At 42.4% G+C, this 25,538-nt stretch overlaps 1 protein-coding gene across 1 annotated transcript in view; it reads right to left on the bottom strand.

Moving 5' to 3' along the window:
* BACE2 (beta-secretase 2) overlaps positions 1 to 14,395 on the bottom strand; it is a 56,932-nt gene extending 42,537 nt beyond the window's left edge. The window contains exon 1 of the mRNA XM_052674025.1: positions 14,016 to 14,395. Coding sequence (XP_052529985.1) covers positions 14,016 to 14,327 — 312 coding nt within the window. The 5' untranslated portion in view covers positions 14,328 to 14,395. The remainder of the gene's footprint in view (positions 1 to 14,015) is intronic.
* Positions 14,396 to 25,538: the final 11,143 nt, after the last annotated feature.

Raw genomic sequence — 25,538 nt, forward strand, 5'->3', positions numbered from 1 at the left:
AGTCAGATGGAACCTCCCATGTCCTAGTTTGTGCCCATTCCCAATTGTCCTAGCACTGGGTTCTTTGCATTTACCCTTCAGGTATTTACACACATTGATGAGACCTCCCTGAGCCTCCTCACCTCCAGGCTGAGCAGCGCCAGCTCTCAGCTTCTCCTCACAGGAGAGGTTCTCCAGTCTCTTCTTCATCTTGGTGGCACTCTGTTGGGCTCTCTCCAATATGTCCATGCCTTTCTTGTACTGGGGACCCAGCACTCCAGGTGTGGCCTCACCAGGGCTGAGCAGAGAAATACAGAATTTTACTCAGCTGTTTGACTGACTGTTGCATACCACTGGTGACACTGGAGAAATTCCCTACCCAACTCTGTGGGTTGGACCTTATCACAGTTCACCTTTGTAGAGAATGAGGAAGTGGGAAGCCCACAAATTATGTTGGATCCAGGAGGAGAATTTCCAAGTATTGCTTTGAGGAAAACCAACTCACAGGAGTCGACAAATTCTTTGCTACTTCTCCTCTAGAAAGGCTTAACTGCCCAGCTGAGATAAGAGAGATGGTGCAAGAAATCAAAATGGCAACGCAATTATGGATTTTCTAATCAAGTTTGTTAAGCAGGTGGTGCCCATGTTGTACTGCAACGTCACGCTTTGGGACACAGGAGGAAGTGAACTATAGAACCATGAAAAGGTGGCCAAACCAGACAGTCAAGCATATTACTAAAGACAATTCCTGCTCTGGTGAGAGCAGAAGTCTGTCAGAGAAACTGTGGTCTGTTTGTAGGTTATGAAATAAGCCGGAGAACAAATTGTAAATGGAGGCTCTTCAGAGCTGCCGTAGGTCAAGTCCACCAGAATTTGTTCAGCATTTTCTGTCATTTCCCCCCATCACATACCCAAATATTGTCAGGACCTGAGATGTGATCCCATATTTATATAACCTTTACCTTAACTCTACCACCACCTGTCTTCCAAGACACTTTTCTATCACTAGCTACCATCACACCTGCATTGGGCTGACAGAAGACAGAGTCTCCTGCCCCAAATCTTTTCATGATCTGAATTGCTGGGTCGGGAAAAATCCTTTTTTTCTCCTTGGAAATGTAATAATTTCTTTCTTTGCCAGAAGATGAAAAGTACTATCAGGATTAGCCAATCTTTCCCTGTTTAAGAGAGCTGTGTGCTTCTGTAGTTGAGATTTGTATTAAAAACACAAATGTTAAAGATGACTGATTACTCTGAAGTATAAACTTGCTAAACTAAATTGTGACTTGAAATATGAACATCTGACTCTGGGACTGATGAATAGTCATTTTGAAGAGAAATATTACAGGAAGTGCTTTATATATATTATCGTTTTGACAATAAGGGAAGGCTATTATGGTTTAAAGAAAAAAAAAAAAAAAAGCCAATCAATCCTGGTAACAAAGGAAAATATCTATTCTTCATTTCTGCGCCCTCCTTTCCACCATTTCCTTCAGTTTCCTCAACATTAACATTCTTCCTGCACACACTGTCTCATGTGGTATCTTATTTTTCAAGCTGGAATTTATTTGCTGTGTCTAGATTCATCATACAACACATCCATCCTATTCATGTTATATGAACATGCTTCGCTGTTGAACATGAGCAATTACTTGTTTATCTTAGTGCTGTGTGAATCGTAGCAATTTTGTCTCACTGCCTTTTCAGAAAAGATTGACCTTTTTTCCCCTCTTTTCTTCCAGATAGAAGATCCTCTCCTGTATCACTGACTTGGACACCGAATAGCTGACAAAAATGTGTGCAAGACAACTCCCTCATTCGTCAAAACAGCTATACCTCAACTGAAGTCATGCCATGTTCTAGATATTGTGTTTCAAGGAAAATCTGGACAACTCAGAAGACTTTCATGAACAAAAATCATCTATAGGTCTAGGGATACCTTCCAACACTGGAAGGCTTGAACTGTGCAAGATTGTGGAAAACTGTGATTGTCTTTTAACAGAATGTAAGCTTATTGCACCTTCTCCAGCCTTTCCCACTGTAGGCAGCACTGCATCATCTTTCACTTGTAATGTGAAGTTGACAATTAGTTGTTACTAAGAACAGTCTGATGTCCTTACAAATTTCAGTGAGGAAAAAACATATATTTTCTATATTTATGCTAAGGATGTTTGTGAATTCAAAGATTATGACATGCTTAAATAAGTGTAAGATTAAAAAAAAAAAAAAAGCCACAACAAAACATAAACATATCCCGAAATGTAAGAATGAAAGCAGAAAACATCAGGCATTTACATTTTAAGTATGCAGAAAGCGCATATTAGACCAAAAGCAAGTTTCTACCTGTTAGTAGGTATACAGGAATTAAATTCATCAATTTTCCACTAATTACAGTACAGCACTGAGAGAAAAGAGAAGTATAGACTGAGTACCACCAAGACTAACACTCCTGTCTTACTATAAGGCTCACTAGGCATCCCAGTGCCCATTCAGCCTTGATTTAGAGCAATGGGCATCTGAGCTTTGTGCCACATCTGAAGTAGTGAGCATCCCATCCATAGCTCACTCCTTCCCCACTGAACACAGAGTCAAGGTGTTGGAGAGACAGCTATTAATTCAGTAACCCACAACTAACAAGAAACAGAAGAAACGCCTGAAGACTGTTTCAACCAGCAGCTTGTGAATGCCATGACAGATTTAAGTCACCTTCTGAACCTGAACCTCATTCCTGCTTTGAAACCACTAAGGGTAGTTACAGCAGAGCAGGCTTGCTGGGCTCTGCTGGGCAGGATTCTGAGCACTGTGGAGCAAAGGCCAGCCATATGATATAGCTATGAGTTCATGGGGCTGTATGTGCTGAACATGCGCTGAACAGAGACCCAGGGAAAGGAAAGAGGAAAGAGCTTATAGCTCTTTAGTAAACGGGAGGGCAGTAGAGATTTGGGAAGGACTGCACAGCTGTTTCAAAATACAGGTACACCCACCAGCCATAAATGGTTTCACTGTCCCCAGCCAGCTCCTCCTTAGCATTACGCACTAATATCCATGTGCTTAACCACAATTCATTCCTGAAGTAAAGAAAAACACTGTCAAATTGTTTCAGTTGACCTGAAGCTAAACTTTCCCTGTAAAACAAATACCTCACTGAAAAAAAAAAACAACCAAACAAAACCAACAAAAAACCATCCACCTCACGTGTCTTACTTTAGACATCTGCTATGTCTGTTCTGTCTACCACTATTTCTTAGAGCATGATACTTCTAAAAAACACAGTTCTATGTCAAACATTTCAGAGGGTTATTTTGTTTTGTTTTAGAAAAAAAAGAAGAAGGAGAAAAGAACTCATCATGCTAATATATTACTTTTCAGAATATGAAGAAGGGGTTTTTGCTTTGCTTTTTTTTTTTTAAAGAAATGAAATCAGTAAGCCTACATTAATGTATTATATGCAGTGAATTATTATAGTCAGAAGCTGCATACAGTTTAGAATTTCAATTTTCCTAGGCTTTCTGCTCTACAAAATTAGCTTCCAATTTATTTTGTCAGTCCATCCTTTTCTTTACTTCTATTGTTCATTAGAATCAGAGAAACTGCTGTCTGAAAAAAGAAATTGCATTCGTATTTCTTTTTTCTGCCTACCTTCAGAAGTCCTATACTCTAAAGAAACCCACCTCCCATTGCAGCATCTGTAAGATTGAAAGTTTTACACATTTACCAGAGCCAAGCTACACCAAATAAACTGAAAGCCTGCCCCAGCTAATCTGACCTTCCTCATGCCGCACATACAAGCTTCTACACCATGAGTCACTGCCCATGTTTACTGTGACAGTTGGAAGTATTATAACTAATCAAAGGTCACATTTCAAACTTCAACACACCTAATGAAATCCATTCCTAACACTCCTGAGTATAGACTAGGAGGTATCTCTCGCCTCAAAAATATTGCTTTAAGTCTTCCTTTTGTCAAAGACAAGATCTTTGAGTAGCAGGCAGAGCCAGCAGCAGCCTAAGAGGAGAGCCTCTGTCTCACTTCCATACTTCTACATTTGCAGGATGGTAGTGAGAAAAATCCATCTTTTAAGAATGCTGCATGCTCGACCTGATCTCAAAAGCCCTTTTCCCTCTCCTCCCCCTGTCAGTTCACTCCTGTAGCTACACGACTCTCTTCAGGTTTTTTTTCTCCCTGTCAAGATGTTAGTTTCAGAGACGGGTGTTTGTTAGCAAAGGTTTTTCAAAGCCTGAAGAGCTGCACAAGGAAAGGTGAAGGAAGGACAAGCCAGACACATCAGGCTGAGTTGTTCTCCCCGAGCAGGCTGCCCTCACCCAGGTGCTGTACTCACACAGTATAGCCGCTCACTGTAACTTTCTTCCAGCTGTACCTAAGGACTCCTACAGAAAAGTCTCACTCATATCTTTTCTATGCTTTTCATAGTGCAGGACATTGAATGCCTATACAGTATATTCCACCCATTCCCCTAAAACACTGTAACAAAATCATAGCAGATAAGCATCATTTTTCTTAAAGCAATCTTCATCTTCACACACCACAACAGTGAAATATATCTTTCCAAAACACTAAAACCAATGGACACGACTACACGAGAATGCCCACCTCACTGCTCTTGTGGAGTTTATGGTTGTGAAAGCAGCCTCTGCCTTCTGAAGGCCAGAAAACTAGGCTAGCCGGTGGTCATGCACTGGCATTCCTGAATTAGCCAGGATCATGGGACACAGGGAGATCCATACATGAACACCCTCCTGGAAACACTCACTATGCAGCTCCCTATATTTCAAGTCATAACCTACGCTATAAAAATGTCACAACTTGTTCCTCAGGATGGGACTTCCAACACTGCTCCATTTTGTTCAGCCTAGGAAAACTTCTACAGTATGGCCAGATAGGGATGTTTCCGCCTAGACAGATAACCACCATCACTTAATTTTACACAGCCACTGGGTTGTTGCTATATCAATGACAAGGGACAGGACTGGATCATCTGCTGCGGTCAAGAAGAAAAGAGGGAAGACATCACACCAGGTCCAGCTGCGACAAACAGAAGGACTGCAATTTGGCTATTCAGACTGCATTCACTGCTACAAAAGCTGTGCCACATCTCTGGAGAAAGCTATTGGGTCAAACTGCTGACCATTGCTCTGTGCTGCCTTGATCAGCCATGGGAATGTATGCAAGTAGCCCGGGGAACGTACACATGCAGCTTCAGGTCTCTGAGCACAAACAAGGTGACTCAACTCTATTGTTTTTACTACCCTGGTAATTATTACAGGGAATGCAAGTAATGGTAGTCTTCTGCTCCCCATTCCACCTGACCTATTTAGGGTATTATCATGAGCAGAATTTGATTGTTATCATGGGTATTTACTGGAATCATACAGTGGACTTCAAAGGCATACACAAAAAGCAGCTTTCCAACTCATAAGACTGGGAAGGACTGTTTGATTGAAAATAAAATAAAAGAAAAAGCTTATATGTCACAACAAAGTTTGATTTATTAAAAATGATTACGATATTTTTATTCATATTTATTCTAACACTATAACTTAAAAATTCAGAAGGGCAATTTGAAAAGCAGACGTGATTTTCAAGTGAAATAAGATATGATTTTTTATTTTGAAAAAAAAAAATAATAAAACAGCAGTATTACTCCCCTTGCTCCTGGTCTCATTTATTTCTCTCTCTCCTTCTCAAACATGCACACACTTTACTCTCTTTACTCTGGCTAATTCTGTGGAGGCAGCAGCTCTGGGAAATGAACTAGCTTTGCCTGTGGCTCATACATCGTTACAATTGTTAACTAAGTTCTACTATAAAAATCTTTATTACACAGGAGAACACAGAGGCATGCAAGAACACAGCTTTATTTTCAGATACCAGGCTGAGTTTTTAGGGCAGGAAGTTAAAATACTTTTTATTCTCTCAGGCTTACAAAGGCTGCTTCACATAGAGAGGCTCCTGCTACCCTTCCAAATATCAACCTGTATGAAGGAGTAAACTATGCTCTGCATCAGCCAGGGGCTAATATCCACTGTGTGATGATGGTACCTCAGGAACCACAGTTGCCCATGTCCTGCCTGGAATGGCTCTCTCAAAGCTTTGCAGCATGCAGTCACTCTGCTGCTCGTGCTGAAGCTTGGGGTGCTCAGACCAGTAGAGCACTGAAAGTAATAAATGGAATGACTAATAAATGGAAAACACTGTAGGGCATACCTGAAGTGAACAAAGTTCCTAAATCCGAATAAAAATGTAGATGGTATTATTGGTATTTGATCGTTTGCCAAGACAAGCCCAGCTTAAACAATAAACAGAGTGCTAATGAAAGTTAACTTTAGCTGAAATATGTAACACACACCAGCATTTATAACTAAGGCTGCTGAGAAACTTTCCGATTTTGTTTTCCATACATTATTTATTTCAGCAGTCTAAATGCAAAAAACTGGCACTCTGGATCGTGTGAAATGTTCTGCGTTATTCCCTGAAGGACTATGCATCTGTGAAGTAATGAGATTATTCTGTGACAGATAAACTGAAGCAGTGTGACTTCATCAGATGTTACCTTGCTACAGCATTTCTCAGACTTTTTCAAAGTGTGACCACCTTTGGACTACTCTGTCATATCTGCAACCTTAGAGTGTGGGAGAAGAAAAATGAATGAATGAATAAATAAAAATCTCTTTAGTCACAGGAAAACATCAGCAGGACTGATAAATCAGTTTCTGACATGTCCCAACTCCCTCTCACTTGCGGCAGACACCTAGCACCTTCCACGAAGGAAAACACGGGGCTTTCCATACTGTGCTCAAGCAGCCTGATAACACTGCACTAAATAACTTCCAAAAGGGTACAGCGTGCTCTGTCTTGAAAAGATATTACAACTACCAATATTTTATGTTGCAAAGGCTGACAGACGTCCTGCATGAGCAGGCTGATAATTGTTGAATTTTCAAAGTTATGATTCTAATGAAGTAGGAAAAAAAAAAGAGAGAGAGGAATAAAAACCTCCCCCTCAAGATTTCACAGTCGAAGTTGCAATTTAGAAAAACAAATCTGCAGTTGAACTGTGCATTTTCTTTTCTAATAAAACATAAAATGACTTTAGAGAACAGAGGGAGACTGGAACCACCCTTCCATACGACTGCCTTCTAGGTAACCCTTTTGTTTCCTTAAAAGCCCCATATAGCCCATAGGCTGACCTGGCATGAAGCAAGAGGCAAAGTGAGGTATGGTGTGGCAGCAGAACGAGAAAGAAGAGCCTAGGTGGGAAGAAAACCTTCTCACTTGGCCTTGCTGCAGTGCTGAAGGTGGACTTCACTGCACAGCAGGCCCTGAGGCACTGCCTGCAGGCCGCTCACAAGGCAGATCCACAAATATCAGAAGGAATTACCTAAGAGAGAGCTGCCAAAACAGCCTGATTACTTTCTCCCTGTCAAATGGCAGCAGTTGGCCTTTCCTGAGAAAAGGTTTATGTTCCGGCCCTCAAGTGCAAAGGTTACTCTTGGCTCCTGAGTTGGCTTTTTCTTCCAAAAAGAAAATAGATCCCTAGGAACCAATGGGTGTCTTTAAATAAGAGCTTCCCAAGTGTTACTGCAGCATTAATAACCTTCCTCTTTAAATTAAAACTGGACTATCAATGACTTCGAGACACTTTCTCTGAATGCATGCAGCATAATTTAACAGCAGTTTTTGCTAGTAACTAAGTGCAAAAATACACCAAACATAAAGCCAAATAAAGCCAACTAATTTTAGTACACACAAGCTGTGCAAAGACGACAAAAATCTACAAGTAATTTACTTTTCATGATTTAAAATTACTAGTAAGCAGTAACAGGATTGTAGAGTGCAATTACTGTCTTCACAGATTCTCTTCAAGAGCCTCTTAATTATGACACATTAATTGCATTCCATGAATTCTAATTTTCACTTGGTTAAGATTTTTTCCAGCTCACTTATTTTCCTCAGATTCCCTCTCCACTGTATTCCACAGGCTTTACCTATTCGAGGAGGTCTCTTACAAAAAAACTAATGAATCAGTCCCACAATACTCCTCATAAAGTAGCAGTGAGAGGTCCAACTGGCCAAAGTTTCCTCTCATGAGTGTCTGTGATGTAGACATGCACAGAAAAAAAAAGGAGACATATTCGGCTAACGTATAATTTTAAAACTAGAGGTTTCATGTGCAAAATGCCACAGATAAAATAGATTTTAGTCCTAGGCTATTTAAGTGCTTTGAAGGATGCTGAGCTAACAGATACAGATTCAGATTTAAAACTCTTTATTTCTACAGCAGTCTGGTATCTGTACAATATGCATACCATTTGCTTCACAAGCTCACATTTACATAGCAAAATGAGGCTAAAAAGTAGTAGGATGTATGACAGTTCCATCAATGGTAGGGAAAAAAAATTCCTTTTTCTCAGGCAGCTCAATACTACCTCTTTTACTTTGAAAACCTGATTTCAAGTCCTAATCTGAACATAAATTAAAGCAACAAGTTCCTTCACTTATTAACATAAATTCTGATCAATTCTATATTTTACAACAAGTTAGAAAAGGGAGAGAAGAACGTTTGATTCAGACTGGGGAAGCATATATGCCGGGCTATGTAACTATCTCAGTTTCCTTTTTCAAATGTACTTACACTTGACAACAACCAGATAACATTTTGGGTCACAACTTCACCTACAATAACTGAGACATTTTCTAAGATAATGAAACACGGACACCAAACAGAGCAGTTAACATTCACAAAGAGTCAAAGCCATGAGTTTCCTTTAAAAAAATTAAACACCACTGCAAAGTACAGTCATCTTTAAATTGATCTTGCCAGATAATATCCCTGGAGCTCAGAAACCTCTGGTTAGAGCTTAATATATATATATATTATAAGGGAGGAATATATATATTCCTCCCTTAATAATCCCAAATTCCACATGGGTTTTCTTTTGTACCCTGGCTTTTTTCCTTCTTTTATTTATTTATTTATTTATTTATTTATTATCACTCCTGCTCCAAATCCCAAGTACTCCTTCACTGCTTCATAATAGGCAACATTGTTCTTTGTACACATTCTAGTTTATTCTAAATTTAACTTAATGCTTTTGCCTTGGTAGGGGATGAAATAAATGCTCGGGGCAGTAAAAAGGATGAACCTGCCACCTTCTGCCATGTCACTGATCTTCACAGCCACCCTTCTGCCCCAACTGCCCAGGAACAGCAACTGTGTTTGCTATGACCAGGGATACTGGATCACATATTCTAGCATTGCTCTGAAGTTAAGTGCCTTTCAGAAAAGTGTCCTGCGAAAAGCAGGTGGGGCTCTAATCCAACCTATTTGTGCTGGCACATAGAATCATTTCAGCTGGAAGAATCCTTTAAAGGCCATCTGGTCTAACTCCCCTGCAATGAACAAGGACACCTACAGCTACATCAGGTTGCTCAGAGCCTTGTCCAGCCTGACCCTGAGTGTCTCCAGAGATGGGGCATCCACTGCCTCTTTGGGCAACTTGTGCCAGCGCTTCATTACTCTTACTGAAAAAAAAAAAAACCATTTCCTTTTGTCCTGTCACAGCACACCCTGGTAAAGAATTCGTCCTTAAGCACATCCTGAGGAACTAGCCTCTTCCATTCAGTGACACTGCACATAGACATTACTGGCCATGATGAGCCTCTCAAAACAAACCAAGGCAAAGCCTTGCTACAAAGTACTCCCTGTGCTATGTTCTACTAAGGCCACTACATTGTCCTTAACTCATGATTTGGGCTGCTTTTATAATACCGGCTCTAACTATTTCCATGCAGTCAACCTGGAAGGGTTGATTTTGTATAAAGGAGGTGCTGGAATGCAGATTTGTAAAGGAAGGGACAGTTTTGTCACCTAAAATCTGGTATTCTTGTTTACTTTTGTTTTGACCAAAAATGTATTACACCCCAGCACATTATATCAGAGTATCAGCCCTGTCTCTTGTAACTTTCAGGTCTTTGTCTTTTTTATTTTGCTGGTACTCAACAGCAACAAAAAAATCTACCCAACTCATCACGTAACAGCAGTACGCTGCATCTCCATAGTACTTCCAGCAGAGGGATCTGAAAGAATTTTGTGCTGCCACCTTAAAATACTCAATACGTCACATCACTCATCTTCATTGCATTTTTCATTTTCCATAAAAAGCTCAAAAATATATTTTTGAGATCCACATAACTGTTACAAAACAAAAGAAAGGGAAAGAAATGAGAGACTTGAACTGGAACTTGCCTTCTAGTATTTGAACCTGGTAGGATCATATTTTCAAAATTTCTCTTTGTATCTAGAAGGAAGGTGAACTCCTTTTAAACAAAATGAAGAAAACAAAGCTTAGCTTCTTGGGGAATGACACAGTTGCAGAAATCAGGCACTTATCACTTAACATAGCAAAACTATTGAAGTGATGAAATTACAAGAGCAGCTGAATCTTTCCTCACAATATTCACCCTGAATATGAAAGCTATCAACAATTAAGGAAGAATGGCTGCATGTTCAGAAATTGCTAATGTGTGCGTTCATCACCTTCAAAGTTTCAAGCTATAAATTATAAAAGTCTGTGATACACTTGAGATATTTCATACATATCTTTCTTTTCTTTAATAACTGGAATAAATTGAGTGAAAGACAACCTCCCATTGATTACGTGGAAATTGAAGTCTGCATTTTGCAGCAAAGACCACTGGACCCAACATGTTCACCAGCAAAGTTCAGAGGAGAGGTTTTTGCTCACCCCCTGCACAGAACAAACTGCTATTAGTAGGAACAATAAACAAAATCTCTTTGTACATAGAATGAGAAGTTTAAATTTCAGGGTTGAGAAAGGGTTTGCGTATTCAGAGCACAAATCAGATCCTACCATGGTTTCAATACCCACTAATCAAACCATAGCTACAGGACTCTGAGCTTTCAAGTGGTGCATGCCAAGCCTCCCTTTGCAACGAATTTAAAGGTATAATATTTGTATGATCTCAACAAAAGCACAATTTGGAAACACAGCAAGACTGACAGGACTGCCACTACTTCATATAATAAAGACTAACATAACAGGTGGAATGAGACAACAGTACTCTATTTGCTAAGATTTAATATGGTCCAGATGGACTTCAAAAAAGCTGTGAAGAACATGGGGTGCTTTCGGAGTGTGACTGTTTCATTGGTCAAAGGCTTCTAAGAGTGGCAAAATTAATATCAACAGAACTACAAAGAAGATAGTGAACAAATGCCTGAATGATCTTTGATTCAGTTCTGCACAGTGCTTATAATCTCAAGGCGGGCAAAATAATAAAAGGCAGAGCAGAGGAATTCCATCCGATTATTTAAAGAAATAAAAAGTGAGAGCAGTGTACACAGTTCATATTGGACTCTTGCCTCTTCATATTTAAATCTAGCATTGGAAAAAGTGCACCTATACAGGTGTAAAGCACATAAGCCATCAGAAATAAGAGGCTATACACTCACGATGCAAGAGACAAATACATCACACTCTTCAATGCAAAACAATATAAAACCTTTTTTTCTTTTTCAGCTTTCACATAATCCTAGAGATTAGGATGTAGAAGAGATGTGTGTGTATTAATGAAAATTAATGCAGGCAATGAGAACTATTGGTGATCTGCTAGCTAATCTGGAGATCTGCCATGTATAGTAAAATTGGAAATGGTCAGAAATACTTTCACTGCAAATACTTTACAAAATTGGACTGACTACACTCAAATTTTCTCTCTTGGAAAAAAAAAAAATTGACTTCACACAACTGCTCTATTTTTATATTGGCAGAACAAGTATTTCAGAACTGCCATTGTGAAGCTCAGTTCTGTTCTGTTTATCTGCTGTATGACAAATCAGACTTGGAACGAAAGCCAAATTGTGTGCCTTAAATGACCTGAAAATATAAGTTCTTTCATAGCAGCTTCCTTCCAAGAACTGAAATTAGAAAAGAAAAATTTCTACAAATGCAGTTAAGTAGTAATACAAGTTCAAGAATGCTAAAGTCTCCTGTGAAACTAATGTTTACCCCCATACTGGCACAGCAGGCTTTCAACACTAAACGCAAAGCTAGCAACAGCCTTATAACTGCAACATTAAATCTTGTGCCTTTTTTCACAGCCTGCTATCTGGTCTTGATATGCTCCTGCCTTGTTTGCATTCCCCCCCCCCTCACTAAGATGCTGTGCAGAGAGTAGCCTTGCTCCCTGGTCATTCTGCTCATTTCTACACAGCTCTTCCTCACTGGCAGGATTCCTCTTCATCCATGGCAAAGCATTGGAGCTGCGGTGCCGTGTGTGTCTTGGCTCAGAAGGGGACTGAATGAGGAAGGGAATTAGCTTTGGGAAAGTCCCACGTCAGGGGGTCATAGAAGGGAGGTGCTCAAGGTATACACTCTAGGTTGCCATGTGTGGCAAAGTCAGGCTGGGAGGAACCTTTAAATTAGCCTAAGACATCTCTCCTTTCCTACCCAATCACGGTCCCCTGTGACTCCAGCAACTGCCTGCCCATGGAGTTTGACGTGATCCCAGCACTTGGCAGTACCAAGACACTTGCTTTCAGTGCCAGCACTGTGAGAGACGCAAGTGGAAGTGTACTGCAGCAGATCTATTGCTCATTGTAGAGCAGAAAAGCAACAAGCACATTCATGGTCTGTAAGTCTTCCACTTTCAGGTAGGGAACAAGATAACAAATTCTTACCCAAAGTAGCAAATACATTTTAACTGCACTCTGCTCCATCACTACATCCTGGAGTCTGACATTCTGGAAGCGCATCTATAACGTTATGGCAACCATGGTGGGCCTGCTCACATGAATACAACTTATTGTTAGCCACCAGGAGAGATCCTTTAAATAATTAACCTTGAAAGAACTCAGAACTTGGTTCAAAATGATGAAAGCTTTGCAACTGGAGTTTTTTCCAGGTGGAAAAATCAGCAAGGCACGTTTGCATGGCATGCAGTGCAAGAAATACTGGGCTGTTAGTGTAAGTGAAGTCTCCAGGCATACTGAGGGCAGACCTCTAGTTACATTATCAAGAACCTGTCACATTTTTCCTTTTCCATTTCTTTCCCTTTCAAGATCCCCCTAGATATGCAAGATGACATCTTTTGCATTCACCCTTTCTGCCTGAAATTATTTTTTAATTTAAGACACACAGAATTGGATTATTAGTCCAATTCAACCTGATATCTTGATGCTGGCAGAAAACAATATTGAACATCCCTCCGAGGAATGAAGACCATGCAATGCCACACTCTCAGAGCTCATAAAAAACACAGCATACACTGTGGAGGAGGGATTATTTCTGTCCTCTGTGGCTAACAGGCCACACCTGTGTACCTCAGACCTGGTTAGCTCCTTCTTAACCCCATTTATTGACTGTAAAACAAGAGACTCATTCCTAAATATCGAGCTCGCTATCAAACACTTCAATTACAGTTACATCCAGGTGTAACAAAAATCCCACAGAAGCAACCAAAAACGTGCTATCTACACATTCTCTACAGGCTGGGCGTTCTGGCATTCCCTGCCTCCTGGCTACAGAGAACAGCCAAAGAAGAACAGAGATTTTTGTGTACACGGGGAACGCCAGGGCTCGGCCTCAGAGAGCAAGCTCCGGGTCGGTGAAGGGGGGGGAAGGGTGGAAGCCCCGCGGGCTGCCAGGAAACGGCCCCTCTCAGCTGACAGTCATCCTCCAGCCCCTCCGCAGCCCGGCCGTCTCGTGACGCGGCCGCGAGAAAACTTCGGGCGCTGCGGGGCGGGGAGGGGAGGGAGGGCGCGAGGAAACTTCGGGCTCCCTCCGATCCCCGCACGCCGCGGCGGCTCTCCTGAAGCGGTGGTGGGGCGCAGTTCAGCGGGGGATTCTGAGCGGACCCTCCGGGCTCGGCTGCAAAGTTGCGCCGTGCCCGGCATCTAGACAAAGTTGCGTTGGAGCGAGCACGGCGGAGCCCGGCTGCCGAGATGCTTGCTCTACCCCGTATCGCTCCCCGCTGCCCCCCGCCTCTCTCCTACCGCCTGCGGCGGGGTCCCGATCAGCATCTCCAGGTAGTATCCTCTGCCGGAGTCCCCCTGCAGATTGTCCACCATGGCCAAAAAGTTGAGGCTGCCCGCGGGGTCGGAGGCCAAGGCCAGGCCGCCCACCTCGTCCTGGGCGTCCCGCTGCCCTCCTCCGGCGCTCCCCGGTCTCAGCGGCAGCGGGGCGGCCGACGAGGCGCGGGGAGCGGCGGGCTGGGACACGCGGAGCGGCAGCGAGAAGAAGGCCCGGCTGAGCCCCGCGGCGCCGGCCAGCAGCAGGAGGAGGCTGGGAGCCGCCGGAGCGGCCATCCCGGCGGCACGTCCCGGCTGCGGCGGCTCGGGCGGGAGGCAGCGGCCGCCTGGCTGCCGGGCTGGCGGAGGAGGAGGAGGAGGAGGAAGGCGGGAGCGGCTTCCCCACGCCCCGGCTCCATCTCCCCCCTCCCCCCGCGCCGAGCTCCTCCTCGTTCCCTCCGCACGGCCCCGATGCCCGCTCTCGGCCGGACGAGTTGCGCTCCTCCCCGCGGCGGCGGAGAAAGTTGTGTCGGCGCGGTGTGTCCGGCGGGGAGGAAACTTTCCGAGAGCCCCGAAGGGACGGCAGCGGGGGCGGTGGGATCGGCATCGCCGCCCCGCCGGGCCGTGCCGTCGCCATCTCTCTGTGACCGCGTGTCCTGTCCGTGTGTGTGTGGAAATTCATCTGCTGCATTAACGGCGTGTTGTCATAAGAGCGGGGCATGACTGGCGTCCGCTTATTAAAAAGTCTGCGAGGCTCTAAATGTCTTCATCATGCACGGAATTAATAACAGCAGTCGAGTGTGGCCTTTCAGAGGATGAGAACACTTAGGATGAAATTAGCCTCTGCGTCTCTGGAGTAATGGCACTGTGAGGCTGGGTGCTGCAGAAGCCTTTAGATGTGGCATTAAGCCAATCTAAGCCGACTCACTCGTGCTTTTTTGGTCTCTGCACCCCTCAGCTGCCCCACTTTCTCTGCAGGAAATAAGTGATGCCTGCCCAGCCTCAGCCAGGTGTACCTCGGAGTGCCGCAGTGCAAAAAGAACATAAAGCTATTAGATAGTGTCCAAAGAAGGGCTATGAAGTTGGTGAAGAGGCAAGGTGTGTGAGGAGCGGCTGAGACCCTCGCTGTGCTCAGCGCAGAGCAGAGGAGCTGAGGGGAGGCCTGATGGCAGCTGCAGCTCCTCACAGGGAGCCGAGGGGCAGCGCTGAGCTCTGCTCTGTGTGACAGCGACAGGGCCCGAGGGAACGGCATGGAGCATGGAGGAGACGGGTGGAGGGATTAGGGAAAGAGTCTGCACCAGGGGGCGGTGGGCATGGAATGGACTGCACGGGGCTGTGGGCATGGGCCCTCAGTGCCAGAGTTCAGGAAGTGTTTGGACAGAACTCACAGACATAGGGTTTGGATTTCGGGATTTGGATTTGGTGATCTTTGTGGGTCCTTTCCAATATGGGATTTTCTCTGATTCTCTGACGTGCTGTCCTTAGCAAACCCTCAGCAGCCACCTGTTTTATCCTTGAGTATATACCCACTCCATATTGCATGCATGAAGATCCGCTATAGCAAGCAGCAGGAGTTCCTGAGGGGCAAGAATCCTCCAAAGGATTTCCAGGTGTTTCACAGCTATTGAGTAAAGTTTCCTTGGAGGCAAGCAATGTCTGTTCTTGCTCCCAGGAAGCCTGAGCAAACTCTTTGCTGGAAGGTTGCTTAGGTGAGGCTGTTGCTCATAGGTATTGCCAGAGTTGCTTGGGGACAATACTCTGAAAGAAAATTGAAGCCCACCTGCTCTCACTGAAGGAAAAGAGGTGCTTTCACTTTTTTTCATTGATGTATTCAGCACTTTGGCTTGTCATTCAAATCCTCGAGCCCTTCCCCTCACTTTGTAACCACTCCCTTAGATCATTTCAGTGCTTCTCGCACATCACAGCACAGAGTGGGTGCAGTCCCTGGCATCCATGGGGAGGAGGAACGCTTTGCTGTGCTTTCAGCCGTGATTTTCTGGAGGTGGGAATTGAGCAGCAGGATTGTCCTGATGGAGAACTTGGGTAGAAGACAAGGATAAAGGTTGCATTCACATTATTTTACTTGTAGGAAACGCATAGGTGTAACTGTGCAAACCCTGCACCTGCCAGGTGGCAGGAAGCTTTCTCTTTTCCTGACAAGAGAATGGTGAAAGATTGCAGCCCTACTTTGAGCAGCCTGAGCTGCCTGGGGCAGAGGAGCTGGGAAGTGCGGCTTTGGAGGCTGGCAACCAAACACCTGCGGGAGCGGTAGTTTGGCTCACAACAGTGGTTATCTCCTGGGTGCTCTGTATTGGCTTTTGAGGGGGGGGGGGGTGGAACTGAGCAGGGGCAGGCAGTGCTGCACAACCTGTGTCGTCAGCGCTGCAGCTGAAGGATGGTTAAGGCTCTTTGTGGGTGAGCTGAGAGCTGGAGAAGTGCCCGTGCCCCTCTGTGAAAGGAAAGCAATCAGGAGTATAACTGAACACCCCCTCAGAGTGGTAGGGGTGTATTTATAACAGTCAGCAGCTATATACATTTTGTTTGAATTCTTTTACAGTACAGTAAGCCTTCCCCCCTCGCCTCTGTTGCTAAGATACATTACCATATTTCTGGGGAGAGCAATCCCAGCCAGAGAACTGTGTAGTTGTCAAAGTATGGAAGATACAGCATAGCCTTTAAGTCACACTTGTCTTGTCACACTTTTTTTGTCCTGTTTTCTGTGGTTATGTACAAGTCTCATTGCATATGTATATCAGAAAGCTGCTGCATGTGAAGTGGTGTACACGTAACCTTTCCATCCTCCCATCACATCATCACAGCCAGACCCATGTTCACACAAAAGTGTGTTGTGAGATTTCTGTCTGTGCTCATCTTTATTTACTGAAGAATCTGATGAGACTCAAGCTGTACCATGTGCAGGTGAGCAGACCTCGTGCGTGTCTGAACAATGGCAGAAAGAGATCTTATGAGAGTAATGTAAACAGCTACTTTGGGAGAAGACATTATAAACTTCCAGAGAACTGAGCCCGACTACACAAACAGTTACTTGGAGAAGAAATCGTCTGCATGCAATGCATCCACATTCGCAAAATGTACCACATATACAAAATAAATGAAATGCTGGAAGCAGATGCAAATAAAGAGTGTCGGGGCTCCTTATTTTCTAGCGTATTTGAAGATTTTTTTTCTCTGTATTTTGTTATTCCAAGTATGTGTTCTTTGAGTAAACAGTTGTTAAAAATCTTTAAACATTACAGTGAGAATAGGTCTTTTTAAAAAGTCCTTTGTTCACATATAAATTTGCAGGTATATCTAGACTTTGCATCCATCTGCTTTGATCCTACTGTGGTGCTTTAAACTGTGAGCCACTTGAAAGTTAATCAACGTATGTCTTTATAGCATAACCTTCCACCAGTATTTAGAGAATACAGCATACCATAAACACGTAACTACTGGATGAGCTGTATTAACTAAGTCTGAGGGACAGTTGCTGTATGTAGATACTAGAATGAAGCTATAGGGAGAACAGGAATGGAGAAGAAGGTTGAACATGCAGAGGAAGTGCTGGAACTGATGGGAACAGAGGAACTCTGGATGTCTAAAAAGAGATCTTCTCTTTCCAAAACAGGAAGCTTTTAGGTGACTGCTAAAACTGAAGCAATTGTCAGCTGTGCCTCTGAAGAAGTCAGGCTGACCTACGCTATCATTATGTAAGAACAAGGAGAGATGGACACAAAATGAAGACTTCTATTCTAAAATTGCTTTGTCTACTTTCTGTGTTCCTACTGTTAGTGTAATCAATACTTCAGTTTTAAGAAGACTGATTGCTCTTTACCACTAATTGCACACTGGTATGGCAAGAAACCCAGCTGGATTTGCAGCGTACAAAGGGTTAATCTGAAGAGTTCAATAGCATTAGGAAAGAGGAGATTTTGTTCTTCTCAGACCTCACTGGAAATGGTCTTCTCTGTTTGCAATCTGCATGCATCAGCTCTTTCATACTTTGTGCCTAGTCCAGTGAAACGCTGCTGGCAGATGACAGAGCAGTAAACAGCTGAGCAACAGAGTGGCAGTGGAGATAGCATGGTTTAGCTCTTTGCATGTCTGCCAAGAGAATGAATAAACCAGGATGAGGGGCGTGCCATACTGGAGAGCTATTCCAGTGATGTTCCTAGAGATCTAGTAACATGTCCTGTGCCAAATGAGGGCATGGACAGTCTGGAGACTTGTTTAAGGACAGCACAGTGTGTAGAACTAATCCAAAATTAATCTTGTGGCTGAAGAACGCACGGTTGGGGATGTAGGTGGAAATGTTTAGTGTCTTTTCTCTTTACTGTGGGTAGAGTATCTTGGTAGAAGTGTCATCTTTGATCAGTGTTTATGCAAATAGATTTTTGAAAGGTTATATATTCTTTTGGCTACAGCTGAATCATGTGAGATGTTTAAAATCCAACTGTCTTCTGTCAAAGCTCCATTACAAATCGAGAAAAAACATAATTCATAGTTGCGCTGCCACTGCTGGAGCCTGGCTGAAATGAGATCAGAAATTATCCCAAGATTTTGCTTTTTGGTAGAGGCTGTCACCCAGAGGGGTGCCAACGTCCTTAGTCTACATCTTTTTCCCTGGAGCAAGATCCTTGACCTCACCAAGATTCCACAGGACATTCCTCCTCTCCATTTGGAGGCTCTTTCTCCCATAGAAACCTCCACATCCCAGAATGTTTTATTTCTCCCTTGGACCTCAAGCCCTTCTGCCCTCCTCTTTGCAACACCTCATCCCTTTGTCAGGAAGAAAGTGGAATGTCACCAACCAAAGTTTGGAGATGTGGAAAAAGATCTTGCTTGCTGCTTGTTTTCTAGTTAAAGCAGAATCTTCCAATATGCCACCATCCCTCCTTTGTGGAAAGGACCAGGAGCAAAGGAATGGGGAGGAAGAACCATGGCTGCAGGTTTAAGTGGCTCAAAGCCTGGCTGTCCCAGAGATCGTAGGCTCAAACAGCAGCAAAAGAGCAGAGGTCAAGATTAGGGTCTCAAACATCCCAGTGCTACAGTCCTGTTTGTACAATTAGTACTGTATGTTGTCCTTTGTGTATCACTGGTAGACTAAATTTTGCTAACTGTGGGCCTGATGTGGCTCATTGCTAGCTGGGAGGGTAGATGTTTGAGTTTCTGCCCCGCATCAGAGGCAGACTACAGAATTCCTGTTGAATGCATTGACCACTATTGACCACTCTTAGAAAAGTGTTATTTTTCTTCACAAACCTCTGCAGGCTCTCTCGACTCTCTCCTCTGGCACCATGGAAGAAACTGTGGGATAGTCCTTAAATGATCCAGTATCGACCTTCTGATTCCAGACCTTCCTACACCACAAATAGGCAATGGTTATAAATTTATAAACTATGAAAAATTAAACATGCAGTGAACTTTAACAGCACTTCAAAAACACCACATTCACAGCTGGCACGTATTGCTGAGATTACTCAGATACTTTCATAGCTGTGGAGGACTGCAATCCTCTTGCCTGGCATTGGTGGACTATTCATTTATTGTTAATAGTATGAGTAAAAAGACTTGCTAGTTACTGAATGTTCAGGAAACTAATAAGCTTGGTCAAAGCTTTTCAGAAGTTTTTAGACCTCAGCAGTGTTTACTGGGAAATGAAGAAGTTAACACAGAGTGCCTGTGAAAGTCAGCACGTTAGTCACTTTGGGGAGATAAATGCACAGATTACAGTTTTGTTCCAATTCATCTGTGTACCAGATATTCAACAAGGAGGTTACAGGCATGCTCCTGGCTGCACCTTCCTCTGAAGCTGTTTTTTAATAAGCTTATCATTTAATACAACTGCGGGTCTATACCTATGCCTGTCTTTGGAGACTCAGAGGAATCTTATGATGGACCATACTGTCTGTACAGCCAACTTAAAGTTGGGAAGTTGCTGGCTATCTTTATTTTCTCTGTGGTGTTTTGCATAACAAATTCATTCTGAAAAGTTCAAGCAATAAATGGTCGCATGCATGGTAAAGTCAGTTCCTGCAGCCTGTCCTTACAACTTGCTTTTTTAATTATCATTCTGATGCTTACCATGGCAGAGTCTCTGCAGACTGGATGTGGCAGGTGCATTTTGCCATAATCTATAAAGATCTGTACTTTATTTAATTTATATTCCTCAACTCAGTGGCTGCCATGTAGATCCGGAGCTTCCTTCCTTTCCTCTCCTCCTGGACCAATAAATTACCAGCCCGTTGCAGGAACTTGAAAGTAGGTGATCTTGAAGGTACCCTCCAACCTAAGCCATTCTGTATACTGGGGCAGTAAATGAAATCTGAAGTGCTGAAGGCTGAATCGTGGAATTCAGATCAAGTGTCTGAGTGACACTTGGCTGAAAGAGAATTTGGAATGACAGCCTAGGTACGTATTTAGTGGGATTATTTTTTAAATCATTTTCATTTTGCTAAAGGATTATTTGCAGCTTATAATGAGGTCCTTTTTTTTCCCTTTCCCTTTCTAGTTTTGAAAAATGTGCTTTGTTTACAAAATTTACATTGTTTTTGTCCAAAATAGTAGCAGGGATGTGGGTAAAGTCTTCATCCTGCTGAAAATAAAATTATGACAGTGCTCTAAGTGACCTTGATCTAAATAATCTACTCTGTGTCTTATTTCTTTCTGATGAAAAGAATACCAAACTTGAGCTCTTTGTTTCCAAAGTATCTTACACATATTAAAGTTCTTCAGTTAGACATGTAAAGATGAACACCTGCATGAAAAATGAGGATGTTACTAGCAAAGTAGTCCACAAGCTCTGAACTATTTGTAGCATCTAAGCCAGAGGGAAAACCCAGTGCATCTGGGAAAGGTTTTCTGCTATCAGCTTGGTAAAATAAAGTCTTATTGTTATCCTTCTGGGCCTCTGGAGACTCCTGAAATGCTTTATTGGGGCTAGAGAAAGGTGAAATGGAATTGTGTTATACAGAATCAACTCCAACAGCAACTATAATGCTTGTTCATGATGTTTGAGGGTATATTTAGCCTTTTGAGTGTTATTGCTAATGATAAGCCTCAAATGCTACGTAAAACTCACACATAGTTTTGGAAACTGATAATGAACTGTTCTGGTGGTGAGTGCCGGTCTTTCTGCAGGATAGAACTTAAAAACATAAGGCTAAACAAGTCAGTCAGAAAAACAACTGTTGTCCTACTGTTGGTTGGTATTGATGGTAAATGAAATGGTCCAGATAAAATAAGTTCTAAGGCAAAACACCACTATCCCTCTCTAAAAAAAAATAAGAAAGATGTGTTATCTTAGAAAGTACGATTACATTATTGATGTGTGAAATGTTACATGCCTTTGCACTTCAATTTTTCTCTGTCTGTAAGATACTTCATTATTTCTCATCAGATACTGACTTACAGGCCTTCTCATTACTTATGTCTTCTCTTGTTTGTTTCAAGTATCCATGAATGAGAATAGTTATGCTTGCCTTTTTGTATCCTTTGTTTTCAGGAAACAATACATCAGGGAGGCTGTTTCAGAGACACAGACTCTCACAGGCAGACAGCCAAAAGAAACAGAAGTCTGAAAAAAGAGCTGGAAAAACTTCTGGTGATTCTTTACTCATTTATAATTTTTGAGCCCACTGAGGTAAGTCAGACTGATTTATTGTTGATAAGGGCAATATCTGGCCCTTATCTTTCATTTTTTTTCTTTTTTATCTTTCATTTTTAATAGTTTATACTATTATTATGACAGACGTTAGAAATGTGTATTACTTGGATCTAGTTGCATGAATTCTAGTAGATAAAGCCCAGCATCTCTAGCGAGAGAAGATTTTAACTTTGCTAAAATTCAAGCTGCATATCTGCCAGAAACTTGTCCTATTTTGTGTGAGTGCCTTCTTGAGAAATGCAGAAATGAAGAAAAACAAATTGTTCTATAGCTGAAATAAAAACAGTCTAGTTGGGGATTTATTTATTTATTTATTTATTGGTGAAGAGCAGATCTGGAATGCCTGGGTACTATAAAAAAGTTATCAAAAGAAAGTTGTGAAGTATATGTCTTCCATTGTTTTCTTAAAAACAAATCTAGGCATAGTCATAGGTATTACACAATCACAGAATCACAGTATTGTAAGGATTGAAAGGAGTCTTTGGAGATCATCCAGTTCAACCCACTGCTAAAGCAGGTTCCCTACAGCAGGTCACACAGAAAAGTATCCTGGAGGGTCTTGAATATCTCCAGAACAGGAGACCCCACAACTGTGTGGGCAGCTTGTTCCAGTGCTCTGTCACTTTGGCTAAAGAAGTTCTTCCTTGTGTTAGTATGGAACTTCCTATGTTCCAGTTTCTGCCTGCTGCCTCTTGTTCCATCACTGTTCGCCACCTAACAGAGTCCACCCCATCTACTTGACTCCCACACTTTAGATGTTTATAAACAGGGATAAGATCCTGTCTTAACATTTTCTTCTCCAGACTGTACAGTCCCAGGTCTCTCAGCCTTTCCTCATAAGGGAGATGCTACACACCTTCAACCATTTTTGTGGTTCTCCACTGTACTCTTTCTAGGAGATCCATGTCTTTTTTTTCTATCTGAGGAGCCCAGAAATAGACATAATATTCCATTTATGGCCTCACCAGAGCTGAGTATAGGCAGAGGTTCACCTCCCTCATCTTACTGGCCACTGGCCTCCCTCCCTCCCTCCCTCCCTCCCTCCCTCCCTCCCTCCCTTCCTTCCTTCCTTCCTTCCTTCCTTCCTTCCTTCCTTCCTTCCTTCCTTCCTTCCTTCCTTCCTTCCTTCCTTCCTTCCTTCCTTCCTTCCTTCCTTCCTTCCTTCCTCCCTCCCTCCCTCCCTCCCTCCCTCCCTCCCTCCCTCCCTCCCTCCCTCCCTCCCTCCCTCCCTCCCTCCCTCCCTCCCTCCCTCCCTCCCTTCCTTCCTTCCTTCCTTCCTTCCTTCCTTCCTTCCTTCCTTCCTTCCTTCCTTCCTTCCTTCCTTCCTTCCTTCCTTCCTTCCTTCCTTCCTTCCTTCCTTCCTTCCTTCCTTCCTTCCTTCCTTCCTTCCTTCCTTCCTTCCTTCCTTCCTTCCTTCCTTCCTTCCTTCCTTCCTTCCTTCCTTCCTTCCTTCCTTCCTTCCTTCCTTCCTTCCTTCCTTCCTTCCTTCCTTCCTTCCTTCCCACTCTCTTTCTCTCTTTCTCTCTCTCTAAGAGAGAGTGAGAGAACAACTAGACCTTCTGGATTCTTACAGGCATGTCTTTGCTTTTTTCATCATTGTCCCTCTCTGCTGGATGACTTTATTGACTGCATTTTAATGCCTTCTGAAGAACCACACAAAAAACCTCACAGTATTCTGGTCTCCATGGTAAAGATTTCGTTGCTATTACTTTTGAATATGAATTCCAGGATACAGAACTGATAATCCTATTAGTCTGCTTAAGAAATAAAAAATTATGAAATAAAAGTTGATGCAGTGTTGGAGGTAATCTCCTTTATTGGACTTCTACGAGAATACATGTTTCAAAAGGAAAAAGCATAGAAGAATGGCTGTCTCATCTTTCCAGGGTCTCAGAAAGGCTGAAGTTCCATATTTTGACCACATAAAAGGACTGGGTAAATTCTATGGTACATATATTTGCAATACACTTATCCATCTCCTATGCTATATAAATAAGTAGATATAACTTATGGGAGATGTAACATGCAGTTAATTCATCATATATAAGCAGACTCTGCATTAAATAGTTCATAATAACCCCTTGAATTTGAAGGAAAGTTGGCAGGAATGCTTTCTGCTAGGTCACCTTTGCCAGTGTGTCTGCTGCTCCTACATGCAGTACCTTGGAAGGCGATGTTTACTGTACTGATTCTCTCCTGGGAACTGGGAAAGAGGACACAACAGCTCTTTGAGGCTTGGCAAATAATAATCAGAGATGTCACTTTCTACTTCATTCCTGCCAGATACATTTAGAACTTTTGCTGAAGAAAACGTCATTTACAGATTGTGCTTAAGTCTTGAAAGGAATTTGAGATGTGAAATTCTTAATTTTCAGTAGTAAATGCCACAAACAAAATGCAGATAATAGTAATGGAGCAGAGTTCATTTTTCTTGCAATGAATACAAGGTATGAAGTGTTTATTGACTTAAAAAAAAAACAACATAAAAACTGAACAAACAGAATAAAGAAGAAAGCATGCATGGCTGCTTTGAAGGAAAGAATGTTTCTATTTCATACTTTGAAGAAATTGTTAAAGTTCAGCTGTGTAAAAATGTGACCCCTCTAATGCTGCCAAGGGCAGTGAGATCAGGAATAATCTGCCAAGGAAATGCAACTCACACAAGCGAACAAGAGAGTTTTAAACTTACAAAGCCAATTTTCCCAAGAAGTAAGCATGCGTAGAAGGGGAGAGCAGTACTGTTCTTTGCTTGCTGAAGAATCCTACCACCTGTTTCAAGAAGCATCACAGAATCACAGAATCACAGAATGGCCAGGGTTGGAAGGGACCTCAAGGATCATGAATCTCCAACCCCCTGCCACATGCAGCGCCATCAACCTCCCCATTTAATACTAGACCAGGCTGCCCAGGGCCTCATCCTACTCATTGCAATAGATATATATGGATTTGGGAGACAGTCGGACTGCTGTATGCTCTCTTCTATGAGTGCTTGAAGCAAAAAATGAATGTGATAAGGATAATATATAGTTATCCTTAATAATAATAAGCAGAGAAGAAGCTTGAGGGAAAGCTATCCTAACAGTCCTAATTCTTGCTTTGATGCAATGCTTGACTATGTATTTTTCATGTTTTTTTGAAGTAGTTTTGGTTAACACATGCATGCATTTATCTATCTGCACACACTCTTTTTGCAAAGACCTTCGGACCCTGTAGTCCGAAGAATAATTCTCAAGCTTTAAGGAGGAAAAAAAATAACGCTCTCTTTGTCCTTAAAAACACAAAATAATTCCGCCAGTTCTTTCCCCTTGGGAGGCCTGAGTCAGTGAAAGCATGCTATTGGAGTGGAACGTCTCTTCAGTGTAGTTTTGATGCTTGCAAGTAATGCTACTGAAATTCAGTAATGAGTAAAGAGCAACTGCTTCTGAAGTGAGTGCAGATGATTGCTGAACATCGTCCAGCAGCTCTACAGGTCGGCTTAAGGCACTTCAGAAATAAAGAATTTATCTATTTAAAATTGCAGAAAAAAAAGCAGTTGCTGCTGAAACTAATCAAGGTGCATGTAATGCACTTGCCTATTATTTTCCTTCACCTACATGGATTATTCCTCTAAGATATGTACAAGGATTTAGCTAAAGTTACTTTAACTCTTTCTTATTCATTCAGTGTGTTCTTGCATTGCATTTTTTTTCAGTCTCATAGAGAATTTAAAAGTGCTTTCTCTTTCTTCCTTCTGATTCCTCTTTATTTCTGCGTAAACTTAAAATTGTTTCCTATTGTATAAACTAGGATCAACTAGATCCTAGATATAAACTCCTCAAGTAGAGGAGTCTTTATGCCTCATT

This window comes from Tympanuchus pallidicinctus, unplaced genomic scaffold (genome assembly GCF_026119805.1).
Source record: "Tympanuchus pallidicinctus isolate F22 unplaced genomic scaffold, pur_lepc_1.0 scaffold14, whole genome shotgun sequence".
Taxonomy (NCBI): domain Eukaryota; kingdom Metazoa; phylum Chordata; class Aves; order Galliformes; family Phasianidae; genus Tympanuchus; species Tympanuchus pallidicinctus.